Genomic DNA, 23340 nt, shown 5'->3' with positions numbered 1-23340 from the left:
AAGCTTCCGTCTTCAGGTGTTATAACAGGGATCAGCCACAGCAGAGGTATTGGTTCTGCCGTGTTTCAAATCTGCCTTGTGTGTACGAATACGGTCCGAGACATGTCGTTTCGTTTCCCCAATGTAACTGCTGCCGCAGACCCAACTTAGCAGACACCAGGGTATTGCATGTCAGGAATGACATCCTTCACAGATGGGATCAAATCACGGATTTTGTGTACTGTATTTAATCGGACCTGGATCTTGTGTTTGTTTAAGATTTGGGAAATCTTTTTGGTAACATCTGCTATGTATGGTAAGGTGATGGTTGTGATTGGGTCCTCAGATGGTTGTCTCCCCATGGTTGGGGATACAGCTTTGCGGATTGTGCGGTCAGAGTATCCATTCATCTTGAGGGCTTGGTGTACGTGCTCCAGTTCACTGGCTAGGCGGCGTTGGTCGGAGATGCAACAGGCCCTATGGTGTAGTGTTTTGATGAGGGAATTCTTCTGGACCGAATGGTGGTGGGAATCAGGCTTTAGATAGGAATCTGTGTGGGTGGCTTTCCTGTAGACAGAATGTCCCAACGAGCCATCAGGTCTCTTCTCGATCAAAACATCCAGGAATGGTAGCTTTTCATCATTTTCCACTTCCCTGGTGATTAAATGTTAACAAGATTGTTATCATTCAGAGTAACAACCCAATTTCCGATAGCCTAAAATAGATACTAGCTAGAGGGCTGAATTTTGCAGTCACCCCCAAACACATCCCAATGGATGATATCATTGCCCAGGTTGACATAGCCCTCAAAGCTTTGGGACACATCCCAGCAGACGTGGAAAGATATGAAATAGCCGCCGTCCTCGAAAACGCTAAGAAACCCATTAGTAACATCAGCAGGGACGAGCACTCTTAACTCGCTCAATTTAAAAAGAGAGATGACTGTCATACTCTCAGCCGACAAGGGCAATGCCACTGTCATCATGGATGAAACCACATATAACAACAAAATCCAGGACCTTCTTAATGATGGCAGTTATACCAAAATCATCAAAGATCCTACCAACCGCCTGTCCACAAAAAACAACAATATTATCACTAATTCGACTTCTCTAATCGAACCGACCAAGCAGCTCTCCCTAAAATCTTTGGCTGCTAGACCACCCAGATTTTATGGCCTTCCAAAAATCCATAAAGAAGGTACTCCACTTCGTCCAATCGTATCCACTATCAACTCACCTACCTACAAACTGGCTCGATTTCTGTCTGAGACCCTGCTTCCATTCATGGGCAAGACCATCTCAGCAGTACTTAACTCAGCTCACTTGGTGTCTCTAATCAAGGACATCTTACTGTCCCCAGATGATTTGCTTGTCAGTTTCAATGTAGTCCCTCTGTTCACCAAGGTACCTGTACCTGACACCATAGCAATCATTGAAGACTTAGTCCAACATGGACTGAATCCTGATGTACCAACTTTGGTGAGGTACTGCCTTACCAACACTTACTTCACCTGGAATGGTACATTCTTCAAACAAAATGAAGGTACCCCTATGGGTTTTCCCTTATCACCAGTGGTAGAGAAATATGAAACAAATGCCATTCAGCCATCCACCCTACGTCCTTCCCTGTGGAAGAGATACGTTGATGACACTTTCGTCATCTGGCCACATGACCAGCCAGCACTGAACAAATTTTTCAACCACATCAATTCCGTACACCCTTCCATCAAATTCACCATGGAAGTGGAAAATGATGGCAAGCTACCATTCCTGGATGTTTTGATCAAGAAGAGGCCTGTTGGCTCGTTGGGACATTCTGTCTACAGGAAAGCCACCCACACGGATTCCTATCGAAAGCCTGATTACTACCATCCAGCCCAGAAGAATTCCCTCATCAAAACACCACACTAAAAGGGGCCACTGCATCTCCGACCAGCACCACCTAGCCAGTGAACTGGAGCACGTACACCAAGCCCTCAAGATAAATGGATACTCAGACCACACAATCTGCAAAGCTGTATCCCCAACCATGGGGAGACAACCATCTGAGGTCCCAATGAAAACCATCACCTTACCATACCAGGTGTTACCAAAAAAATTTCCAAAATCTTAAACAAACACAAGATCCAGGTCCGACACAATAGAGTACACAGAATCCGTGATTTGATCCCATCTGTGAAGGATGTCATTCCCAACATGCAACCCTGGTGTCTACAAACTAAGTTGTGTCTGCGGCAGCAGTTACAGTGAGGAAACGAAACGACATGTCTCGGACCGTGTTCGTGAACACAAGGCAGATTTGAAACATGGCAGAACCAATACTTCTGCCGTTGCTGATCATTGTTATAACGCGGTGGGCTCGCATGATGATGTTTTTTTCTGAGAACAAGGTACTCTGCAAACCTTCGGGCTACCATAAAAGATTTGTGCATAAAGCCATCCAAATATATAAACATAGACACAACTTCAACCGAGAAGATGGGTATAAGCTGAGCAATCATTGGAAGGACGTTATTAACCAGGTAAAGTCTTAACTTGCTGTGATGTTTCCATCCAACCTGCATATGTCAGCTGTTATTTCGACTCTCTGTCTCTAATTCTAGATTTGAAGCTTTCGTGACTGCAAGGATTCATATTCTTAGGTGTTTTCGGTAAAGTCACGTAGGTAAAACATTAAAATTAATAAAAGTAAAATAAAATAAAAATCACGACGTTTCGGAGGCAACACAAGTCTCCGTCATCAGGTGGGACCGTCACAGCCAGATTTGCTGCATCAAGTGAGGCAATGATTCAAGATGTAATCCCTTAAAAGCAAGTTGAGGGGCGAGGAGAGGGGGGGGGGCTCATCAGAATGTGGTAGCCAATGAATGGAAAGCATCGGGAGGGGGAGGGGGGGGCGGGGCCAAAAGAATGCACGACGTGGTACTCGAGAGCGACGGCGTGGACGTGGTTGTGCGCAAGCAACTACTGCTGCACACGCCAACGCATTGGACAGAGAGGGGGAGGGTAGGCCAAAAGAGAGTTTGGGGTGTAAGTGTACGTGGACATGTGTGTGTACAAGCACCTGTTGATACACATGATAGAAAATAACGAAAATGCCCATGTTTATACCAGTGCTGGCTGAACAATGAAGAGAGTACTGTTAAACACTGGGGATGTTAACACTCGGTAAAGTAAAGTAAAATAGTGTCTGTCAGATAAGATGGTCCAAAAATGTGTAATTAAGTCTTTTTTGCGTGATTGATAACATCTTTCCAATGATTACTAAGTTTGTACCCATCATCACGGTTGAAATTATGTCTGTGTTTGTATATTTGTATGGCCTCGTGTACAAACCTTTGATGGTAGCCAGGAGGTTTGCAGAGAACCTTGGTCTCGGAAAAGACAATTTCATGAGAGCCCACCGAGTTGTAGCAATGATCGGCAACGGCCGAAGAATCAGTTCTGCCGTGTTTCAGATCTAACTTGTGCTCGCGGACATGCTCACATGTCCGTTGCATTGCACTCTCATGCTCACATGTCTTTTGGATTGCACTCTCATACTCACAGGCCCTTCGGATTACACTCGTTGGGTTGCACTCCCTTGTCGAGGAGGCCGCTCTTCTTTTCCTTCTTTTCTACAGTTACATGCTAATTTCTCACATTAACATAGCCACTTCTGTGCGCTCGTCTAGGAGGCCACTGTCCTTCTTTTCTACAGTTACATGATAATTTCTCACATTAACATCATGCTAATTCCTCACATTAACATAGCCACTTCCGTGCCCTCGTGTAGGAGGCCGCTCTTTTATCTTACAGTTACATGCTAATTTTTCACATTAACATCACTAGCCCCGGCCACTTCTTTATAACCCTTGAGCTACACCCATTTCAAACCTTTTAAAACAGTCTGCCTCAGCAGCAGACCATGCTTTCCCACCTGATGATGGACGCTTGTGTTGCGCCCAAAACGCCGTGATTTATTTTATTTCATACCTACGTGACTTTACCGAAAGAACCAAAGAGTATAGACATGCCATAATTTTGATTTACCTTTGCGAATTTGTACTTTCTACACACGGAGATGTTGGCTTAATGCAGCCTTGTTCTTCACCTCGCTCGTCTGTCTGGGCATCATCATCAGCGTCTTGAGTTGTAGTGAAACTTGATGATAATCTGGAAAATAAAACGTCACAAAGTCGTGTAAATATGGCTCATCTTCCTACATTATTAATCCAATTGCAATATCTGCCCTATAGGTCATATGTCAAATTAAGATACATGCCAAGAACAATTGTTTAGGTCCAACAATTACACTTGGAAAATTTATTGAGATTTGAATCTGGCAGATCGTTTAGTAAATGTTCTGCAGAAAAAAACGTTTGCTTTTATGGTACGTGCAAAGTTTCCTGGTTGTCAACCAATGTTAATGTATGTATGTTTGATGATCTCCTTTTGCATCGCCAGTAGCCAACCGTGTTTATTGGGGGTGCGGAAGCTAATCTAGGTACGTGAGATAATCGAAGGTTAATCATGTATCGAGTAATGTTTCTTGTCCATATCTGCATTAATATTCCCAGGTACTGTATATATATACACAGCAAAAGCGCTGCTATCTGGCACTTTACCATCTGCAATGCCCTATTAACCAGCCATTGTCATAGACGGCAATATAAATCTTCCTTCACATATCCGGAAACATTACGACAGCCATCTGGCATCTTGCAATGCACTTTTCATCGATCCTTTGTTGTTTACGGACGCTTGAGAATGCTGCGGAGTGGTGGTTTACAGTAGCACAATACCGTCTATACATACGGTATTGTACTACTGTAGACGGCTTGACTGCTTCTCTACAATCAAATAATGATCTTCTTCTTTTGAATTGAAACTCACGTCATTGATCACGTGCTACTGCATCACTTTTCTCATTATCTACCATCCCTCAGGACCCCATATTTCCTTCTTTGACTACTTAAACTGCCGTCTCTCCACTATCCCCCCTCCATGTTGAATGGAATCTCCACATTGATAAAGTGGAGGACGTCGACCTCCACCTTCGTTGCCACAATGCCTCTGCCCTTCTCTCCCTAGTCAACTCGTTTGGTCTCCACCTGCTTTCATCTCCCCATACTTATACATCTGGCAGTATCCTGAACCGTATCTTACTTTCAGACAAGGCATCACCTATCTCTACTGAGTTACACCCCCCCCCCCCGACCACTTCCTCATGTCCTTAACAATTTGTTTCACTTCCCTTGCTCCTTCCACTCTATCCGCTTACCCCCACTCTATCCTTTGATGGAACTTTCACTTCCTGGGCACTTGCTTCCTGTCTTCCCACATCTATTCCCTCCTTAATTATATCACTGACATTTCTTCCCTCCGCCCTGACTCTTCCTCTTCTTCCCTCTCTATTGTACTATCCTCTTCCCCCAACTACCTAGCCCCCCCTACGCCTTTGCTCCCCATCAGCTAAGCCCCCCCAGCCAAAAGAAAGCCAAGGCGTCCTCTGGTCAAAGACAATGCATATATTATCAGAGTATGTTTTTTGTTGCATTCTGACCACAAGTATTGTGGTTAATGCAGACATGATTCCTTGTAAAAGGTAACTATGGTCAAGATTTGGAGTATCAGGTATGACACTGGGGTGGATTGAATTATACCTTTTTGGTCAATCACAGTTCGTCAAGCTGGATGACAAACAGTAATCACCTATGCCGTGCCTAGTTGGCATATGAGTGGTCCGTCCAAAGGCGTATGATATTTTCAGCATATGTCTCTTCGATCGCTAATGCATGATATCAACTTCTATCAAGATGTTGATGATACACAATTATACACCGCTGTGAAGTCAAAGTTAGATATGAAGAGCCTCGTAAACCTCGAAAATTGCACCTGAGTGGTGCAAGTGTGGTTTGCACGAAACTAAATGCTGCTCAATCCAGGAAAATTGGAGGTTCTGCTGGTTGTCACTCGGCCTCAGGTTAAACTATTTGTAGGAGGATCAGGTGTGGTGGTCGCAGACTCGGGGATTCAGTTTATAATCATATGAACAGCCATGCCACCGTACTCGACCAGAATATGTTGTTTGCTCACCACGTGCTAATATAGTCAAGTCCTGCAATTTCATATCACGACTCTACGACACATTCGACCACTATTGAATTGTGACATATCCAACACATTAATGCCTAGCATATTATCGACAAGGCTCGATTATTAACTACTACTTCCAGCAAAGGATAGAGTAGGTACGTCTGGCAAAAAAACATTACGAAGCTGCAGCGTGTACAACATGCTTTGGCACGTGTCGTAACGAGTACTGAAAAATTCAACCATATCTGTCTAATGCTCGCTGAGCTCCATTGGCTTTCAGTTGCCGAACAAATATATTATAATGTCGCACTCATTACACACAAAGTTTTTGCCACAAATGAACCACAAAAACTTGCTGATCTCGTCAAAGAGCATAAACCATCATGCAAACTCGGGTCATCCTCACAGCGGCTTTTGGCTAACCATCGAACAAAGGCAGTCACTGCATTACGCACTTTCAGATGCACTTCTGTGGACTTCTGGAACACTGTTCCTTCTGATTTTAGGAAATCACTGGAGCTACGCAATTTGAAATCTAGATTGAAAACTGATTTCTTCAAAACTGTTACATACGGAGCAAAATAATTTCATCATACATTAATACAAGGTCTTAGAAAAGATCGATATAAAATTTGTACACGCAGCTGGAAAATGTGCATTGTATGATATTTGTTTAAAGTGGCGCAAAAGACAAATACAAAGATCCCCTGCATCGCCTTAACTGTTGAGACAAGTGCGGTTAGCCAGCACATAATGAAGGCCGGCACAGGACACGAGGGGGTGGGTAGCCAGCACCACACAAGACTGCTTTTGTCTCAGTTGGTGATGTTTTTCCACCCCACTCCAAATACTCATTTGAGGCTGAGCCGACCTAGGGGGGCCCAGGAACGGTTCAGATAAATGTCACTGGTGTTGGCCATGAGCGGGAATCGAACTCAGGTCGCCAGGTTCATAGCGCGGTGCGCAAACCGCAACATTACCACTATGTGGCAGACACACATACTAAGGAATCATGATATACAGTGAGGGAAAAAAGTATTTGAGCCCCTGCTGATTTTGTACGTTTGCCCACTGACAAAGAAATGATCAGTCTATAATTTTAATGGTAGGTTTATTTGAACAGTGAAAGACAGAATAACAACAAAAAAATCCAGAAAAACGCATGTCAAAAATGTTATAAATTGATTTGCATTCTAATGAGGGAAATACGTATTTGCCCCCTCTGCAATACATGTCTTAGTACTTGGTGGCAAAACCCTTGTTGGCAATCACATAGGTCAGATGTTTCTTGTAGTTGGCCACCAGGTTTGCACACATCTCAGGAGGGATTTTGTCCCACTCCTCTTTGCAGATCTTCTCCAAGTCATTAAGCTTTCGAGACTGACGTTTGGCAACTCGAACCTTCAGCTCCCGCCACAGATTTTGTATGGGATTAAGGTCTGGAAACTGGCTAGGCCACTCCAGGACCTTAATGTGCTTCTTCTTGAGCCACTCCTTTGTTGCCTTGTCCGTGTGTTTTGGGTCATTGTCATGCTGGAATACCCATCCACGACCCATTTTCAATGCCCTGGTTGAGGGAAGGAGGTTCTCACGCAAGATTTGACGGTACATGTCCCTGTCCATCGTCCCTTTGATGCGGTGAATTTGTCCTGTCCCCTTATCAGAAAAACACCCCCAAAGCATAATGTTTCCACCTCCATGTTTGATGGTGGGGATGGTGTTCTTGGGGTCATAGGCAGCATTCCTCCTCCTCCAAACACGGCGAGTTGAGTTGATGCCAAAGAGCTCCATTTTGGTCTCATCTGACCACAACACTTTCACCCAGTTGTCCTCTGAATCATTCAGATGTTCATTGGCAAACTTGAGACGGGCATGTATATGTGCTTTCTTGAGCAGGGGGACCTTGCGGGCGCTGCAGGATTTCAGTCCTTCACGGCATAGTGTGTTACCAACTATTTTCTTGGTGACTATGGTCCCAGCTGCCTTGAGATCATTGACAAGATCCTCCCGTGTTCTGGGCTGATTTCTCACCGTTCTCATGATCATAACAACTCCACGAGGTGAGATCTTGCATGGAGCCCCAGGCCGAGGGAGATTGACAGTTCTTTTGTATTTTTTCCATTTGCGAATAATCGCACCAAATGTTGTCACCTTCTCACCAAGCTGCTTGGCGATGGTCTTGTAGCCCATTTCAGCCTTGTGTAGGTCTACAATCTTGTCCCTGACATCCTTTGAGAGCTCTTTGGTCTTGGCCATGGTGGAGAGTTTGGAATCTGATTGATTGATTTCTTCTGTCAACAGGTGTCTTTTATATAGGTAACAAGCTGAGATTAGGAGCACTCCCTTTAAGAGTGTGTTCCTAATCTCAGCTCGTTACCTGTATAAAAGACACCTGGGAGCCAGAAATCTTTCTGATTGAGAGGGGGTCAAATACGTATTTCCCTCATTAAAATGCAAATCAATTTATAACATTTTTGACATGCGTTTTTCTGGATTTTGGTGTTGTTATTCTGTCTCTCGCTGTTCAAATAAACCTATCATTAAAATTATAGACTGATCATTTCTTTGTCAGTGGGCAAACGTACAAAATCAGCAGGGGATCAAATACTTATTTCCCTCACTGTATAAACAATATTTAATGTAAGGCAACATGTTACAAACACTGGTTTATAATGTGAAAATGTCTAACGTGATGTTACATATGGTTAATAACATGTTTTGTGTCAATACAAACTTTTCTGCAGAGAAGAACAGCAGCAGTGGGTTAAAGACAGAACTCTGTGTAGTGCACACAAGATAGAGATGGAGACAGAACATAGCAAACCAGTATAGCATAGCGCAACAGAAATAGTGTAAAATGGGACCTGTTTTGCCAGTCTCAAAGTATGAAAAAAATAAGAATAGGTTTTACACTTTTTGGCAATAAAACAGGTGTTAGGATGTTCAAATACCAAATATAAACCATTTACTAGGAATCATGTCTGCATTAACCACACATACTTGTGGTGAACATTGCAGCACAAATATGTGCGGTTAATGCAGACATGATTCTTTGCAAAAGGTTTCTGTTTGGTGTTTGAACATCTTAACACCTCCTGTTTTTTTTCCAGAAAGGGTAAACCTCTATTTATTTTTTGAGAGAGAGTGTAGTTACGTCGGGTACTACAGTAAAGCTGTGTAATTAGATATACATATGTCAATGAAACTTGTCAAAGGGATTGAAAGTAGAAATATAGAGGTTATAAAAGTTACGATATGAAATATGACCGCTAAATTGAAGTACAGTTGTAACTCAAAATATGAAGAAATAACCTGTATAGTCCAATATAGAAAGTTTTTTTTTTATTCGTGTGTGAAAGTTGTGAAAGATATGTGTGTATATATACAGTAGTTTAAACAGATTATCAAATATTCAGCTCGACAACTGATGTTTACTGCCAATCTATTTTTTGTAATTATAGATTACTTTATGTATTTAGCATTTGGAATTTCTTTCTATTCTTCGCTAGAATTTCGATTTATTTAATTAACTACCCTTTCATTGAGTTTGTTTTAATTAAAATTTTAAGCATTATTGAATGATAATAAACCCGTTACCATATCACTTGTCATGACAATTGTGCAGCATATATTACCTGGGTGGATGATTTGGTCCTGTATCTACACATTTTGTATCATTGGACTTCTTTAATACGTATTGTTTGGATTTATTCCAGCCACCTGTGAACAATACAAATTTTGCACATGAGATCCATATGTTTTATATTTGTCTGACATAAAAGTGTAATACATATATTGAATTAATTCCGGTTTACTCCTTTGAACGCATTTAAAGCAGAACATGTCAAATCACGTTCTTGACATATCTATAAATACACCAGCAAAATATTCCACATTACTTAAAATACTGTGTAATCATGCAATAATGTCCATTATCATTAGTCGTGGTCAATACTCCTCTGCCATCTCTCATCTACAACATTACTTCGACAATCTTCTTCAACTTCTACTTAATGCCTAAAACTGGTCCTCAACGCTAAAAAGAGAAAGGTTATGTTATTCTCCTATGCACTTATTAAGCATGTTGACAACTTTCAATATCTAGGCATTATCTGGATTCAAGCTCTCTTTCAAGACACACATTGATCACGTGCCCGAGAAAATACAAACAAATATTGTATTCTACCTCTCGTCCACTCAATATAGTTAATGCCACAATCTTGCCCATATTTGATTGAATCATTAGCAAATCTGAGATAATTATTTTTTTCACCAATATCATTTGCATCTTTGTTTCTTAACACCAATTGTTTGGAAAATCATATTTCTATGTTGCTGTGAAAAACTTTGGCCAAAGCATGTCACCTTGTCTAACTCCTATTTTAAATGTGTATTGATACGCTCTTCATCTAATCTTAGATTTCATGTTCAGTTATTGTACATTAATTGTATTATTTCTAAGTTTCTCCTGGCAGTCAGCAAGCTGCTCCCATTTTCCCTACATTTTGACAGGAACGGTCAATCTGATGCAACCAAGAGGTTCATAGTGGACCCCTTGATCACCTCTTCCATCATAGAGGTTCAGCAGGGTCAGCCAAGGAAATGAGAGCCATATTCCCAAAAATGCAGTTGGCCTCATGATATCATGTAGGTAGCAGGCTTCCTCTTAGTTTCCTGTAGTAGCCTATGAATATACAGTCGTCCAATCGATACCGCAACATTCTGTAAATAGGTCAGACGTATCTCCTATGCTTCCCCGAGCATATGCATGTATCATGGAGTAAGATAAGAAGCACTGACTCCATTGAGTAAGACAGGAAGCACACGAACCTTGACAACATATAGCTTTATTACAATATAGCTTTATCCTTTTGTTAAGAAAACAAATTTCAAACGTGGTAAAATGCAATCTAATGTCCCAGTCTCATTCGTTTTGGCACATTTGTTTATGTAATGCTTCGTGAGCAATGCTATTCAAGTAAGCAAACCATTCAATGACCTTTGATTAATGTATTGAGTTTGACAAATGTAAAAAGTCCATTGTGAAACGTGTTCATCGACCATTACCAACACAGCATCATCAAGTACTGTAATGTATGTAATATATCTAAGACCTTGACATTCTTATCCCTCATATAATAATACATTAAACTTGTAACGCCCACATAATTTGCTCACTCTAATACGGAGAGAATACAGATAAGCAGAAATGCAGCTGCATGATGAGGAACCTGAAACAGCCAGAGAATGCCCGTTCATGTGAGAGGGAAACACTCTATGCCTAGGGTTACAAAACTCTCCCAACTCATGACACCTTTAATGAAGGTGTAACAGTGCAGCTCATTATTTAACACTATTTAAGATATATATAAGTAACCTGCCGTGCACATAATCTCACAAATTAATATCTGCAGATGGCATAGCCCTTTCTGCACAAAAAAAACTTAAAAAAACTGATCTTACTTTATTGGAGGCATATTTCCATCAGAATAAAAATATTTTCAGAATCCAAATCTTTATTTAGACTCCAGGAGAAATCCGACGAGCCATGACGCTCTTTTTAATAGATGTCCAATAGGGGCGGGTCAACAAGTTACAACTGTCACTGTGGTAGCCTCGTGAGCTGTGACCCAACTCCAGGATGTCAAGAGGTTATAAAGCCCCACATGAGATTCATTTGTTAAAAGACCAAATCAATAATCGCCTTGCTGCATAAACTTGGAAGAATGGACTGGGCTGCCTCAGCTGATGCGCTGCTATCTGCCACTCTCTCACTGATCCACTCAGCGACAAAATTGCTGCGCTCCAGACAGGTCCGGGAGCACGTACACAACTATGAGATGCACAATTAAATAACGCAATGCGCATCATAACCTGAACACTGAACCCGACATCAATCCCCTAGCACTTTGTTATGGCGAACGTTCTGCCAACAAATATCCACAGAGAGGTTCAAACTGCTAGGGAGTTAACATTATGTCTAGCCAACGGCAACCTGACCATCAACTAAGACCTCAAACATGTACATTGGCGCCGACTTGAGTCCCGATTTCCTTTCTGGGATCACTCTGTCATTATCCTAGAATCTCATCCAGATCTCTAAGAATTCTGGAGAAATGTGAAACAACGTGGACATTGAATAAAATTTGAGACGCAAATATCGAACTAACGGTGTACCATCAACTACTTTAGAATATCAACAGGCTAACGTGCACATCTCCTTCATATCTGAACAAGCAAAGACAAGCAACTGCGGTTATCGCCATGCAACCAAAACTAAGGACCATATAGTAAACCACTGAAGTCTGCACTCGTTCAATGGAGGAATAGCAAACTACGGACACTCTTTCCCGATGCCTTCTCGCGGCGAGCAGACCGTGACATTAGGATATTTCCATACGTGATGATGCATACACAGACACGGAGATACACACACAAGAACACACACAGACATGGAGTCACACAGGCATACATGAATACACTCGTGCAGTTGGGAAAATTATTTTCACAGATATTGGCAGTGCCACTTGATGTCCTTTTTCTCGATAAGTATGGCATTCCCACCCACTCACTGTGTGGGAATTTCTTGTGCCACGAAGATCGAGCAAGCTCTAAAGTGTGTGCCATGCAGTTAGAACGGTTGAGAACTAATCCAGTACACACCACCCGCATTAGTACCATGTACGTACAAGTGAGGTGACTTCAGTGGGAGCGTGTGATAGCTCTCTGATCCACACATTTTACACATGACAGTTGTATTTTTCCTAATAAATTTACGTTTAGTCGTGACCTTCTACTTTGTCTGTTTTTTTAAGATGACATATGTAGGGTAATTATTTTATGATGAATGTAAAAACAACGATGTGTTTATTTTTCACTGTATTTTTCTGTGATCCACCACGATCTTACAATACCCACAAGTGGCTCACAAGAGGTATCAAAGTGGAAGATTGCCCTGCACGTGACCCACTCTGCTAAGTGAGAAATCACAGCTAATGCAATCAACTCGGCAACTGAAAAAGAAACCACATTCACCACCGCCATCAAGTACAATATTATCGTGAGTAAAGCCCCTACTTCGACATGGAATAATCGAGCACTCCAAAGTGAACCAAATTCAGCGCAATACCATTTTTTCGTGAATTTAACAGCCACCACTAGCGGGGCTATGAAGCCAATTTTCTGATGACGAATACCTCACAAACTAGATGTCCACAGAAGATCTGCAACTGGTCTTTTATCCCTGAACAGGCAACAACTTTTCACTCTGCTTTCTGGAAAAAAGACTACAACCTGGACCTAATCACCGCTTGCAAAGATTGAAGCAGAAGCATGCTTCACATATTCTTTGTATTCTTTGGGTCTTTGGGTAAAGTCACGTAGATAGGTTCAAAGAAAATAATAAAAAAAACTACGATATTTCGATTGCAACACACGCGTTCGTCATCAGAAAGAGGGGTTAGCTTACAAAGGAAACAGTTTATAAAGGTTTGAAATGGGCGTAGCTCAAATGTCAGAGGCCAATTAAAAATGTGGTGGGCAGCGACTGCGATGGTGGTGGTTTTTTCACCAATCAAAGGGCTGCCAAGTAAAAATTTGCATGTTAATGTAAGATTGTTGAGCGGCCTCCACGGCCAGCACCCTGAGGTGGCTATGTTAATGTAATAGATTAGCATGTGAATGGAAGACGGCAGAGCAGCAACCTAGAGCTCGGCGAGTGAGGTGGCTGTGTTAGTGTGAGAAATTTTACCTGTTAATGTAAAATCAGAGAGCCGAAAATAACAACTAACATGGGAAGGTGGTGGGATGGGAACATCACAGCCAGTTATGACTTAAACTGGTTGATAACGTCCTTCCATTTATTGCTCAGTTTATACCCATCCTCTCGATTTAAATTGTGTCTGTGTCTGTATATATGGATGGCTTCACATATCTCACAAAATACTCATTGTCTTCCGCAACATCATTCAACACGATCAAGATATCCCCGTGATCATGTCTAAACTAATCCTACAGTTGAACTTGTCCAAAGCTGACTTGGACTGCTGTAGAAAGCTGTAGAAGGTGGTGATCCGAATGGCCGTGACATTGATCTCCTTATTTCCACTGCCAAGAAGAGTAACCCCTGGGACTTCTGGGAAGAATACAATCCCTGCTGGAATAAGAGACCCAGGCTCTGCTCTGGCAGTGCAAAGCTGCCAGGCAGCACACAAGTTGAAAGGGCCCTGCTCGAGCCTCTAGATGCAAACGGTGAAATGAAGGAGTTAAAGGACTGTACTCTACTAACTCTGCGATGTCTTGGATCTAATCATTCAAATGAATATCGGACCTCAAAAGTTACACCCAACTCCATAGCCTACAAATTAGTGGATAGCACAAAATTACCACATTACATAAAGCACCAATCTAAATCTCCCTCATCAACTTTATTGGACAATGACCTACATTTATCAACAATACCCCACTGCCATCAGCACAGATGATAAGAAGGAAGGTTTACCCAAAATGAATACAGGGAAATCTCCAGTGTGTGACTGTGGTTAAGCATAACAGACCACAGAACATATAAAGACTCATTTTCCAATTCACAAACATGAAGGATGCATCATTGCGATACATTCCACTACTCCGAATGTAATTATCTTGCTCAATCACCTCAATATAATGTTGTACTCTTTGGTTCTTTCAATAAAGTCATCGTAGGTAGAAAAATAAAAAAAAATAAAAACAATATATAATGACGTTTCGATCACAACACAAGCGATCGTCCTCAGGCGGAAAAAAGAAAATGGCAGTGGAACTGCTGAACCAGCGAGAGAGCTGTTATAACAAGAGGTTATTTAAATGGCGATGGGCAACCAAGCGGGATCTGAGCTGGAAGGAAATTCCATCCCCGGACACAAGCACGTCAGCTGTGTTAATGGGGGAGATTAGGGAGAGAGAGATTAGGGAGAGAGATTAGCATGAAATGAGCTTCCGTTGTCGCATAAGAGTATCGTCCCCACATATGCACACAACAGCAGTGTTAATGGGAGATTAGCACTATGTTGATGGGAAAGTTTAGTCAGGGAGATTAGGGGGATTAACAGGTTAATGTCATGTCTATGTGTAACACAAGCTGTGGCGCCGCCAACTACGCTGTGAGGCAAGCGCTTCTATGCAAGAGAACCACCGCAACGGTGGTCGCGCCAGTGAGGCACAAAGCCCATCACACAGCCAGAACCATCAATACATCGAGGCTAAGGGAGCAGAGGTGGCCATGTTAGTGAGACCCTAGCCCGTTAATGCAGAGGCACCTAACAGGGCAATGCAACTCAGAGTCAGAGATAACAGCCAAACGGCAGGGAGAATGGAAGCACCACAGCAAGCTACGACTTTGCTTGGTTAATCACGTCCTTCCAATGATTGCTCAGCTTATACCCATCTTCTCGGTTGAAATTGTCTCTGTGTCTATAGATCTGGATGGCTTCATGGACAAATCTTTGATGGTAGCCCGAAGGTTTGCAGAGTACCTTGGTCTCGGAAAAAACAATATCGTGCGAGCCCACTGCATTATAACAATGACTAGCCACTGCAGAGGTATTAGTTCTGCTGTGTTTCAAATCTGCCTTGTGTTCGTGAACACGGTCCAAGACATGTCGCAGACACAACTTGGTTTGTAGACACCAGGGTACTGCATGTCAGGAATGACATCCTTCATAGATGGGATAAAATCACAGATTTTGTGTACTGTATTGAATCGGACATGGATCTTGTGTTTGTTATAGATTTTGGTAATATTTTTGGTAACACCTGCTATGTATGGCAAGGTGATGGTTTTGATTGGGTCCTCAGATGGTTGTCTCCCCATGGTTGGGGCTACAGTTTTGCGGATTGTGTGGTCAGAGTATCCATTCATCCTGAGGGCTTGGTGTACGTGCTCCAGTTCACTGGCTAGGTGGCACTGGTCGGAGATGTAGCGGGCCCTATGGTGTAATGTTTTGATAAGGGAGTTCTTCTGGGCCGGATGGTGGTGGGAGTCAGGCTTTAGATAGGAATCCGTGTGGGTGGCTTTCCTGTAGACGGAATGTCCCAACGAGCCATCAGGCCTCTTCTGGATCAAAACAGCACACTATAATCAAACTCAAGATCATACTTTTCAGCGGTCATCCAGAATGATACATTTGATTTCAGGCCATTCTGAATAGCAGTGGCAGCTCGGGGTGTACAACTCATCTAGATCAGTTTTGAGTGAAGATCTCACAGGTAGTGATCCAAGTTGTAGTTTATTGACGATAGCATTCCAGATGCTGGGAGAATCAATAGAAAAGGCCATTCCTCTAGGATTTGTACGGCAATAAGGAATGTGAATGTAAATAAGGAATCAACTAGTCTATGCGTTACCTGTGTGTTAGCCGACTCTCTGTGTTGCATTGCATTACATTTCCAAAAAAATGCTAAGTTAGTTTTCTCAAACGGCCTGTTTCTCTCTATAAAATGTACCGGGCTCTCAAAGGTTCATTCGCTCTTTCTCTCTCCCGGCCGCTTCGGGGTGGATTTCCACACATCTGATTTGAAGCTTTCGTAACTGCAGGAATTACTCTTTGGTTCTTTCGGTGAAGTCATGTAGAAAGGAAATATATTAAATAATAGAATACGACGTTTCGATTGCAACACAAGCAACCGTCATCAGGTAGAACTAAATTTGAGAGCGATAAAACACAGACCCGGAGATACAAAGACAAACACACAAGCAGAGAGAGACAACACAGAGACACACAGTGACGGAGACCTCTGCATGCAGATATGAGCTACCCGTCGGAGGCCATTGGACTGCGAGATAGGCTGCGTGCAGATGCAGCGCTTGTCGTAGTTAAAAAAAGAGAGAGCGAGAACGAGAGAGAGAGCGAGCGAGAGAGCGAGAGGGGGTAGAGAGAGAGGGGACAGAGAGGGGAGTGGGGTTACATAAAGGAAAGCATTAAAAAAATAAAAATAAACGAAATGATGAACGAAGCAAAGTACCGACTACACCGAACATCTTCTTGTTTCCTCTGATCGTAAAAAAAAAGAGAGACACACAACATAGACACACAGAGACACAATGCCTCTGTGCTGAGGCCTTAAATAGAGAGAGAGGGGGGAGGGGGCAGAGAGAGAGCGGTGGGTCTGTTGGAGCAGCTGCTGGAGCAGAAAAATTAGCATGTCACTGAAAGACTCAACAAGACTGGAACAGTTTAGAGAGAGTTGTATGGAAATCCACCCCGAAGCGAGGAGGGAGAGAAAGAGCGAATTGACCTACGAGAGCCTGGTAAATTTTAGAGATAGAAATAGGCAGTTTGAGAAGTATTTTAGTCATTCGTTTTCATTAATTGCATAACTGTACCAAGTAATTAATTGATGAAACTAAACATTTATAAACATCTATGTTACGAATCTACACACTCACAGGGATACTATTTTGTTAAAATCTTAATTTTGATCACGCTAATTTATTGAAGCCCGTAGCCAATTGATAACATTTGCGAGACAAGCAGGCACACTGCCGTAAACCATTGTTCTAAGACATTTCGTTAATTGCATACTCTTACCAATGAATTAAATTAGGTCTACTTTTGCTTTAGTGACATGTTTCTTTATTACTGTTCGTATGAATATTGTCACTTAAATTTTTAAGGAATTTTTCCTATCGCCGTGAATGCTCGCTTTACTCTGAGGAATTAGCCGATTGTTCTGTTATCCAGTTTAACGAACGTTACCATTCAGGGTTAAATGTACGGATCAATGAGGAGGACATCTCCAGGAGTACTGTGTTGCCATACCTAGCATAAGAGTTCGCATATTAGAGTGTTATGTTTTTTTAAAGACATTAAAGTTGTATATTCTTGGTTCTTTCGGTAAAGTCACGTAGAAGGGAAATAATAAAATAAAAAAAATATTAATCAATAAAAATTATCACGACGTTACGACTGCAACACATGCAATCATAATCAGGTGTGAAATCCACAGCAAGAAAACAATATGAATCCCTGCAGTTACGAAAGCTTAAAATAAAAATATGAAAGTTGCTTAACACAGAAGTGTCTGAGTGGTGCCTCCCTAAGTTCATGCATGATAATCTTCATTATAAGAACTGTTTCATGCGGTGAGGTCTGAATTTTGAGACCTGACATAACACAGTAAAACATAATCAGTAAAAGTTAAAGCGAGAATCATTGTATTATCACGACTGATAATACACCCGAGACAACGAAGCCTAGCCAAATTAGCATAATTACATACACTTGCATAACTTCATACAATTACACCTTCATTTTATTATCCCGATTGCTAATACCCCTAGACATCGAAGCAGAGACCAATTAGCATAAATGCATAGTTAGCGTATTTACACTAATTAGCATAATTTTGGCAATTACACATTTTCTATTTTCATTTAATTTTCATAATTTTTTAAAAATAATTTTTCAAGACCAAATATATACAACAACCATCAGGAGTGAAACAAAGTGTGACTTGTCGGTGTATGTGCCTCTTCAATAATATCGTGTACACTCAGCCGCCTGAACAATCTGTATTTGTGCCAGAAGAAGAAATTTGATACAGTGCATCAGGAGACATTTTAGGAAGCCCTGCAACTTTTTTGGAATTCCAAAAAATATTAAATATGAAGGTGTGCCGGCATGCAGGAAGTGAAAGTGCTGAAAAGTGTGGTGGGTATATCTATGGCTGTTGCCCAGTGACGTTTGCGTGAATTAGAGGTATGTCCTTGCCTGAACTCTCTTCAATATCTGCAAGTACTGGGTGTTATGTTGTAAAGTGAATTGTAGTCTACATGGCACATCTGTCGTGAAGTGAGGGTTACCAACCTTTACTCTTTTGAGGATGCTGTGATTGATGTGGAGTCACTGGATACCCATACATTGGCTTTTGAAGTCCTGGGTGTCGAGAAAAAGGCCTTAGGAATCAAGATCTCGTGGTATAAACCCAAATCCAGGCTTTAAATTAATCCTTAGATGGTTGTGTACAAGGTTTTCTTGTGCGCTTGTGTTGTGACAGGTTTGTATCGTTGTAATGCTGATGTACTGTAGTGAGAGTGATGACGAGGAGAGTGATAATGAATTTGCAAAAGTTGGTGTGAAAACAGGCATGTAGCCGATGAGGGAGATTACACATACGGGAGATGGGTGTGTGTAAAGGTATTATGTATGACTTTCAGACTAGACTGGTTGTGAGGTAACATGGACACAGGGTTAGAGGCTCCATGACTAATCAACATAAGGGAGAAAGGTCAAAGGAATGAGACTGGTCAAATAGCACTGAAGAGTTTTTAAACCTCATGTGTGTGGCAGACGTTCTGGCCATCGATCACCAGGTGGAGTAATACATTTTTGGTCAACTGGTGGGAACAACCAACAAAATGGACTTGAGTCTTGTCAACATTCAGTTGAAGAAAATTCTTCTTCATCCAAAATTTTATAAATGAGTGATGATGATAGCATATATGTCACTGATGCAGTCAAGTCTCAGCTGAAATTATGTCAGTGTCGTCTCTATAACAGTGAGAGTACACGCCCAGAAATCAAAGCAAAGCTCCATGTGGAGCCGAATGGTTCCGAGTGTAGTTTCTTGAGGAACCCCAAATTATATTGTGGCCTGCATAGTTCAACAGGTTATTTACCACCCTAAACAAAGCAGTATTCGTGCTATGCCATGATCTGAATTCAGTTTGATAGGGCTCAAGCAGATTATTCAAGGCCAGATATTGCTGGAGTCAATTAGCCACAGCACTCCAGGACCTTACTGAGGAAATTCATCTTAAGAGATAGGATGGAAGTTAACCAACAACTCTGGATTAAGACCTGGCTTCTAAAGGAGGAGAGTTACAGCTGCCATCTGAAATGTGAAATGAACAATACCCAAGCTGTGAGGCCTGATGAATATATCGAACACAAATGCACCCAGACGAGTAAAGTTTGCAGAAATCAATTTGGAGTAAGGTCGAGATTCAGAGATCAGAAGAGTGACCTCAAAAGAAGTGATATCAAGGAGATCAGTTAGTGTTGAACCCTTAAAAGGGTGCAGCACCTTCGATTAGCACGGTTGGCTATGTACGGTGCGACAGAAGTTCAACATACATACAAACGGAGGCAAGACATTTGAACGTAGAGGAGCAGCGAATTATAAAGACAGCCAGGACTGAATAGAAATGTTTTAACAGTGAAAGAGTTTAACAAAAAGTTAAATCTATCAACCAAACCTAAGGGACTAGAATAAGAAACTGGTTTGAGAAATTGATTAATAGTAGCAAATATAGTTCCGTGTCTTATTTCTGCTGGGCGCAATAAGGTCAGCGACATAGTGATTTGCCGTTTGATTTGAGTCATTTTACTTTTAGGGATATCATTAGAGTACCCGTTTCACAACTGTTAACTTAACCATACTTGTATTTTACTTTGCTCTGTAATGAGTTTAGAAACCCATAACTTCTGATTATGCATTGCATTTTCACATGTAGTGTTACGTTCAGTATGACTTAGATTATGATTATTTAAATTATTATATCCATTTAATGCCAATGCAATGTCTATTTTTTATATTCTAAGAGATCTAGATTTCACACTCGAAATGATTACTCACCAAGATTTTCAATCCATTTCTGTAGCTCCGGGTGGTAATTGTTCTTCACATCTCTGAGCGATTGTAGGAAATTATTGCAATCATTCTCTTCGCTGTCAAGGAAGTGGTCGATGAGGAAACGAGACTGCTTCTTAGAGTCACTGATTTCCTTAACCTGTTTATAAACGTTTCGGGTAATTAGGTCTTTACTTTCCAGTTCATCCAGAAAATCGGAGGGCTCTTCGCTGATCCAGTCTATCAGTTTTCTTTTGTTTGTCCGGATCATGTCCCGCCATGATGTGTCATATTCTGCAGTGTCTGTTTAATTACAAAAGGGAGCACAGCAGATGAATAAATTAGATGTGTGCTTTGCTCATTCTAAAGAATCAAATTAGAAAATAAAAAAAATCTTAACATTAATCCATTTTCAACATTATCAGCAATTTTCATTTGCCGAACTTAGAATTATCCCTGTGATGCTACAATCCATGTCCTCTTGCACACCAGCTCATCTCACCACTCCATCACAATTATTATTTCCGTCTCGGACATGATCCAAGCTTTTGGTGCCATCAGTGTCATCCATTGGCTACCATCCCTTTCAGCGGTGAATCCTGCCCAAGCCCAATTAGTTCACAGGATTATAACACTTGCAGTTTGTTCTAGAATACATGTGCCCCATTTTCTATCTTGAGTTGTCATTTTCAGCGTACATTTCTCTATACATTTGTAGAAGAGTTGACGACAACTCACTCAGAGACGGAGGTAAGGTTAAGTGCTTTCGCCGTTTATTAAGGGCTACACAACACACGGGGGGGGGGGGGGGGTGAACCACTTCCCAGGGGTTAGGGGTCCCGGGCTAGGTCCCACTCGGTCCCGACACAGCCGGCTGCCCCGTGCCGTCTCCTCTGCGCCGGCCGTGGGATCAGCCAACACGGCCGACCGAGGAGCACAGCCACGTCCAGCCCTGGCGCTGTGCTATCCCCTATTCCTACCCTCTTGCCCCTGGCTCCCCCCGTTCCACCCTACTTCGACCCTACTCTCCAGCTACGACCCCGCTTACATCACGGGGTCCCCCCTTTATCCTCGAGGAGCTGTGTCGTCATGTGCACTATCCAGCGCGCATGGCCCCACGTCCCGTGACGCCATCGCACCGGACAGCGCACATGACGCCACTACTCTCTTCTACTCCTCTACACATTTTTGAATAAATTGCAGTGTTTGTTCTATGTTCGTAATCAGAGTCAATGTTCCAATTCAAATGATATAACACATTGCTTTGGTTTTAATTCTCATTTTCCAAAAGGATTACAACCTGATGGGACTCATCTATTTATGTTTCCATATTAATCTTTGTTTTCTTACCACACCAACCCGCAGCCTAAAACACTGGATTCAGTCATCTACAACCTTATCTTCATCAAACAGGACGCTATTAATGTAAGTGCAGTAGTCAGAGATTAACGATCTGTTCTTGATCCATTGATTAACCCAATCAAATGGAAATTTTACGTCTATATAATGGTTCTTTTTTAATCAATGGTTTTACTCCTGTGTCGTAGTCAAATTGTCATATCTTGAAATCAACATTTCGTCCACTTCCCGTTGTCCATTCAATCGCTAATTTTACACACGTACTCAGATCCGGTGACAATGCATGTCTGTATCAAAATCGGCATCAAATAATCAATTAATTGGCTCCTTGAAAGCAATTAACTTTTTGTATGGACGATAAAAATAATAGAAATAATAATAGAAATAAAATAATAAATAACGACGTTTCGGAGGAAACACAAGTCTCCGTCATCAGGTGGAAGCGTCATAGCTAAATTTACTGTATCAAGTGAGGAAAAAATCCAAAATCCAAGCTCTTAAAAACAAGTTAAGGGGGAGGGGCTTATCTGAATGTGGTATCCAGGGAATGGAACGGTGGGGGGGCGGGGCTAAAAGAGAACAATTGGTGCACCTCAACTCGGGGTTGCGGCCGGTGTTGGCTGACAATCCAAATACAAAAAAGCAGTACTGTTTAACGCTGGGGATGTCAACACTCGGTAAAGTACAATATATGTCGTCGTCAAATCTTGTAATCAAAATGTCATCCAGTTACCGTTGTCCAAACGATTCCCAGTTTTGCATGCCTGAATCAAAATCCCCATCAATTAATCAATTACTTGGCTCGTTTAAACCAATAAATATTAGGTATGGAAGCCTTATTCCACGAGTGCTTTGCAAACAGGTTTTGCTAAAAATATATATTAATACCAACGTCAGAGTCGACACTTCGAAACTTGCCTGGAACATTACTTTTGTAGTATTTTTTTTCATTCTTTAAGGTAAACATTCACATAAAATGCTTTGGTGTGTTTATAAAAGTTGTTTATTATGATGTAGTGCATCCAATGGCACAATGCATGGATAGGGTCAGTGACGTCATTTTTGCACTAATCACATTGAAAGTTAACTTTTTACATTTTTATACACAAAATTCGTGATCTGATATCATCTGTAAAGGACAAGATTCCTGACATGCAATATCCCGGCGTCTACAAACTAAGCTGTATCTGCGGCAGCAGTTACATTGGGGAAACCAAATGAAATGTCTCGGACCGTGGTCGTGAACATAAGGCAGATCTGAAACACGGCAGGACCAATTCTTCTGCCGTGGCTGATCATTACTTTAATGCGG

At 41.7% G+C, this 23340-nt stretch overlaps 1 protein-coding gene across 1 annotated transcript in view; it reads right to left on the bottom strand.

Moving 5' to 3' along the window:
• The window catches only part of LOC133360724 (interferon-induced very large GTPase 1-like), a 57821-nt gene that overhangs the window by 6980 nt on the left and 27501 nt on the right, over positions 1-23340 (bottom strand). Inside the window, exons 2-5 of the mRNA XM_061579513.1 lie at positions 20676-20972; positions 18905-18973; positions 9695-9779; positions 4014-4136 (exon numbers count right to left, since the gene is read on the bottom strand). Of these exons, the coding sequence (XP_061435497.1) occupies positions 4014-4136; positions 9695-9779; positions 18905-18973; positions 20676-20972 (574 nt within the window). The remainder of the gene's footprint in view (positions 1-4013; positions 4137-9694; positions 9780-18904; positions 18974-20675; positions 20973-23340) is intronic.

The sequence above is a fragment of the Lethenteron reissneri genome, chromosome 69 (genome assembly GCF_015708825.2).
Source record: "Lethenteron reissneri isolate LAM-NWPU_2019-01 chromosome 69, ASM1570882v1, whole genome shotgun sequence".
Lineage (NCBI taxonomy): Eukaryota > Metazoa > Chordata > Hyperoartia > Petromyzontiformes > Petromyzontidae > Lethenteron > Lethenteron reissneri.
This window is presented reverse-complemented; position numbering and strand designations above follow the sequence as displayed.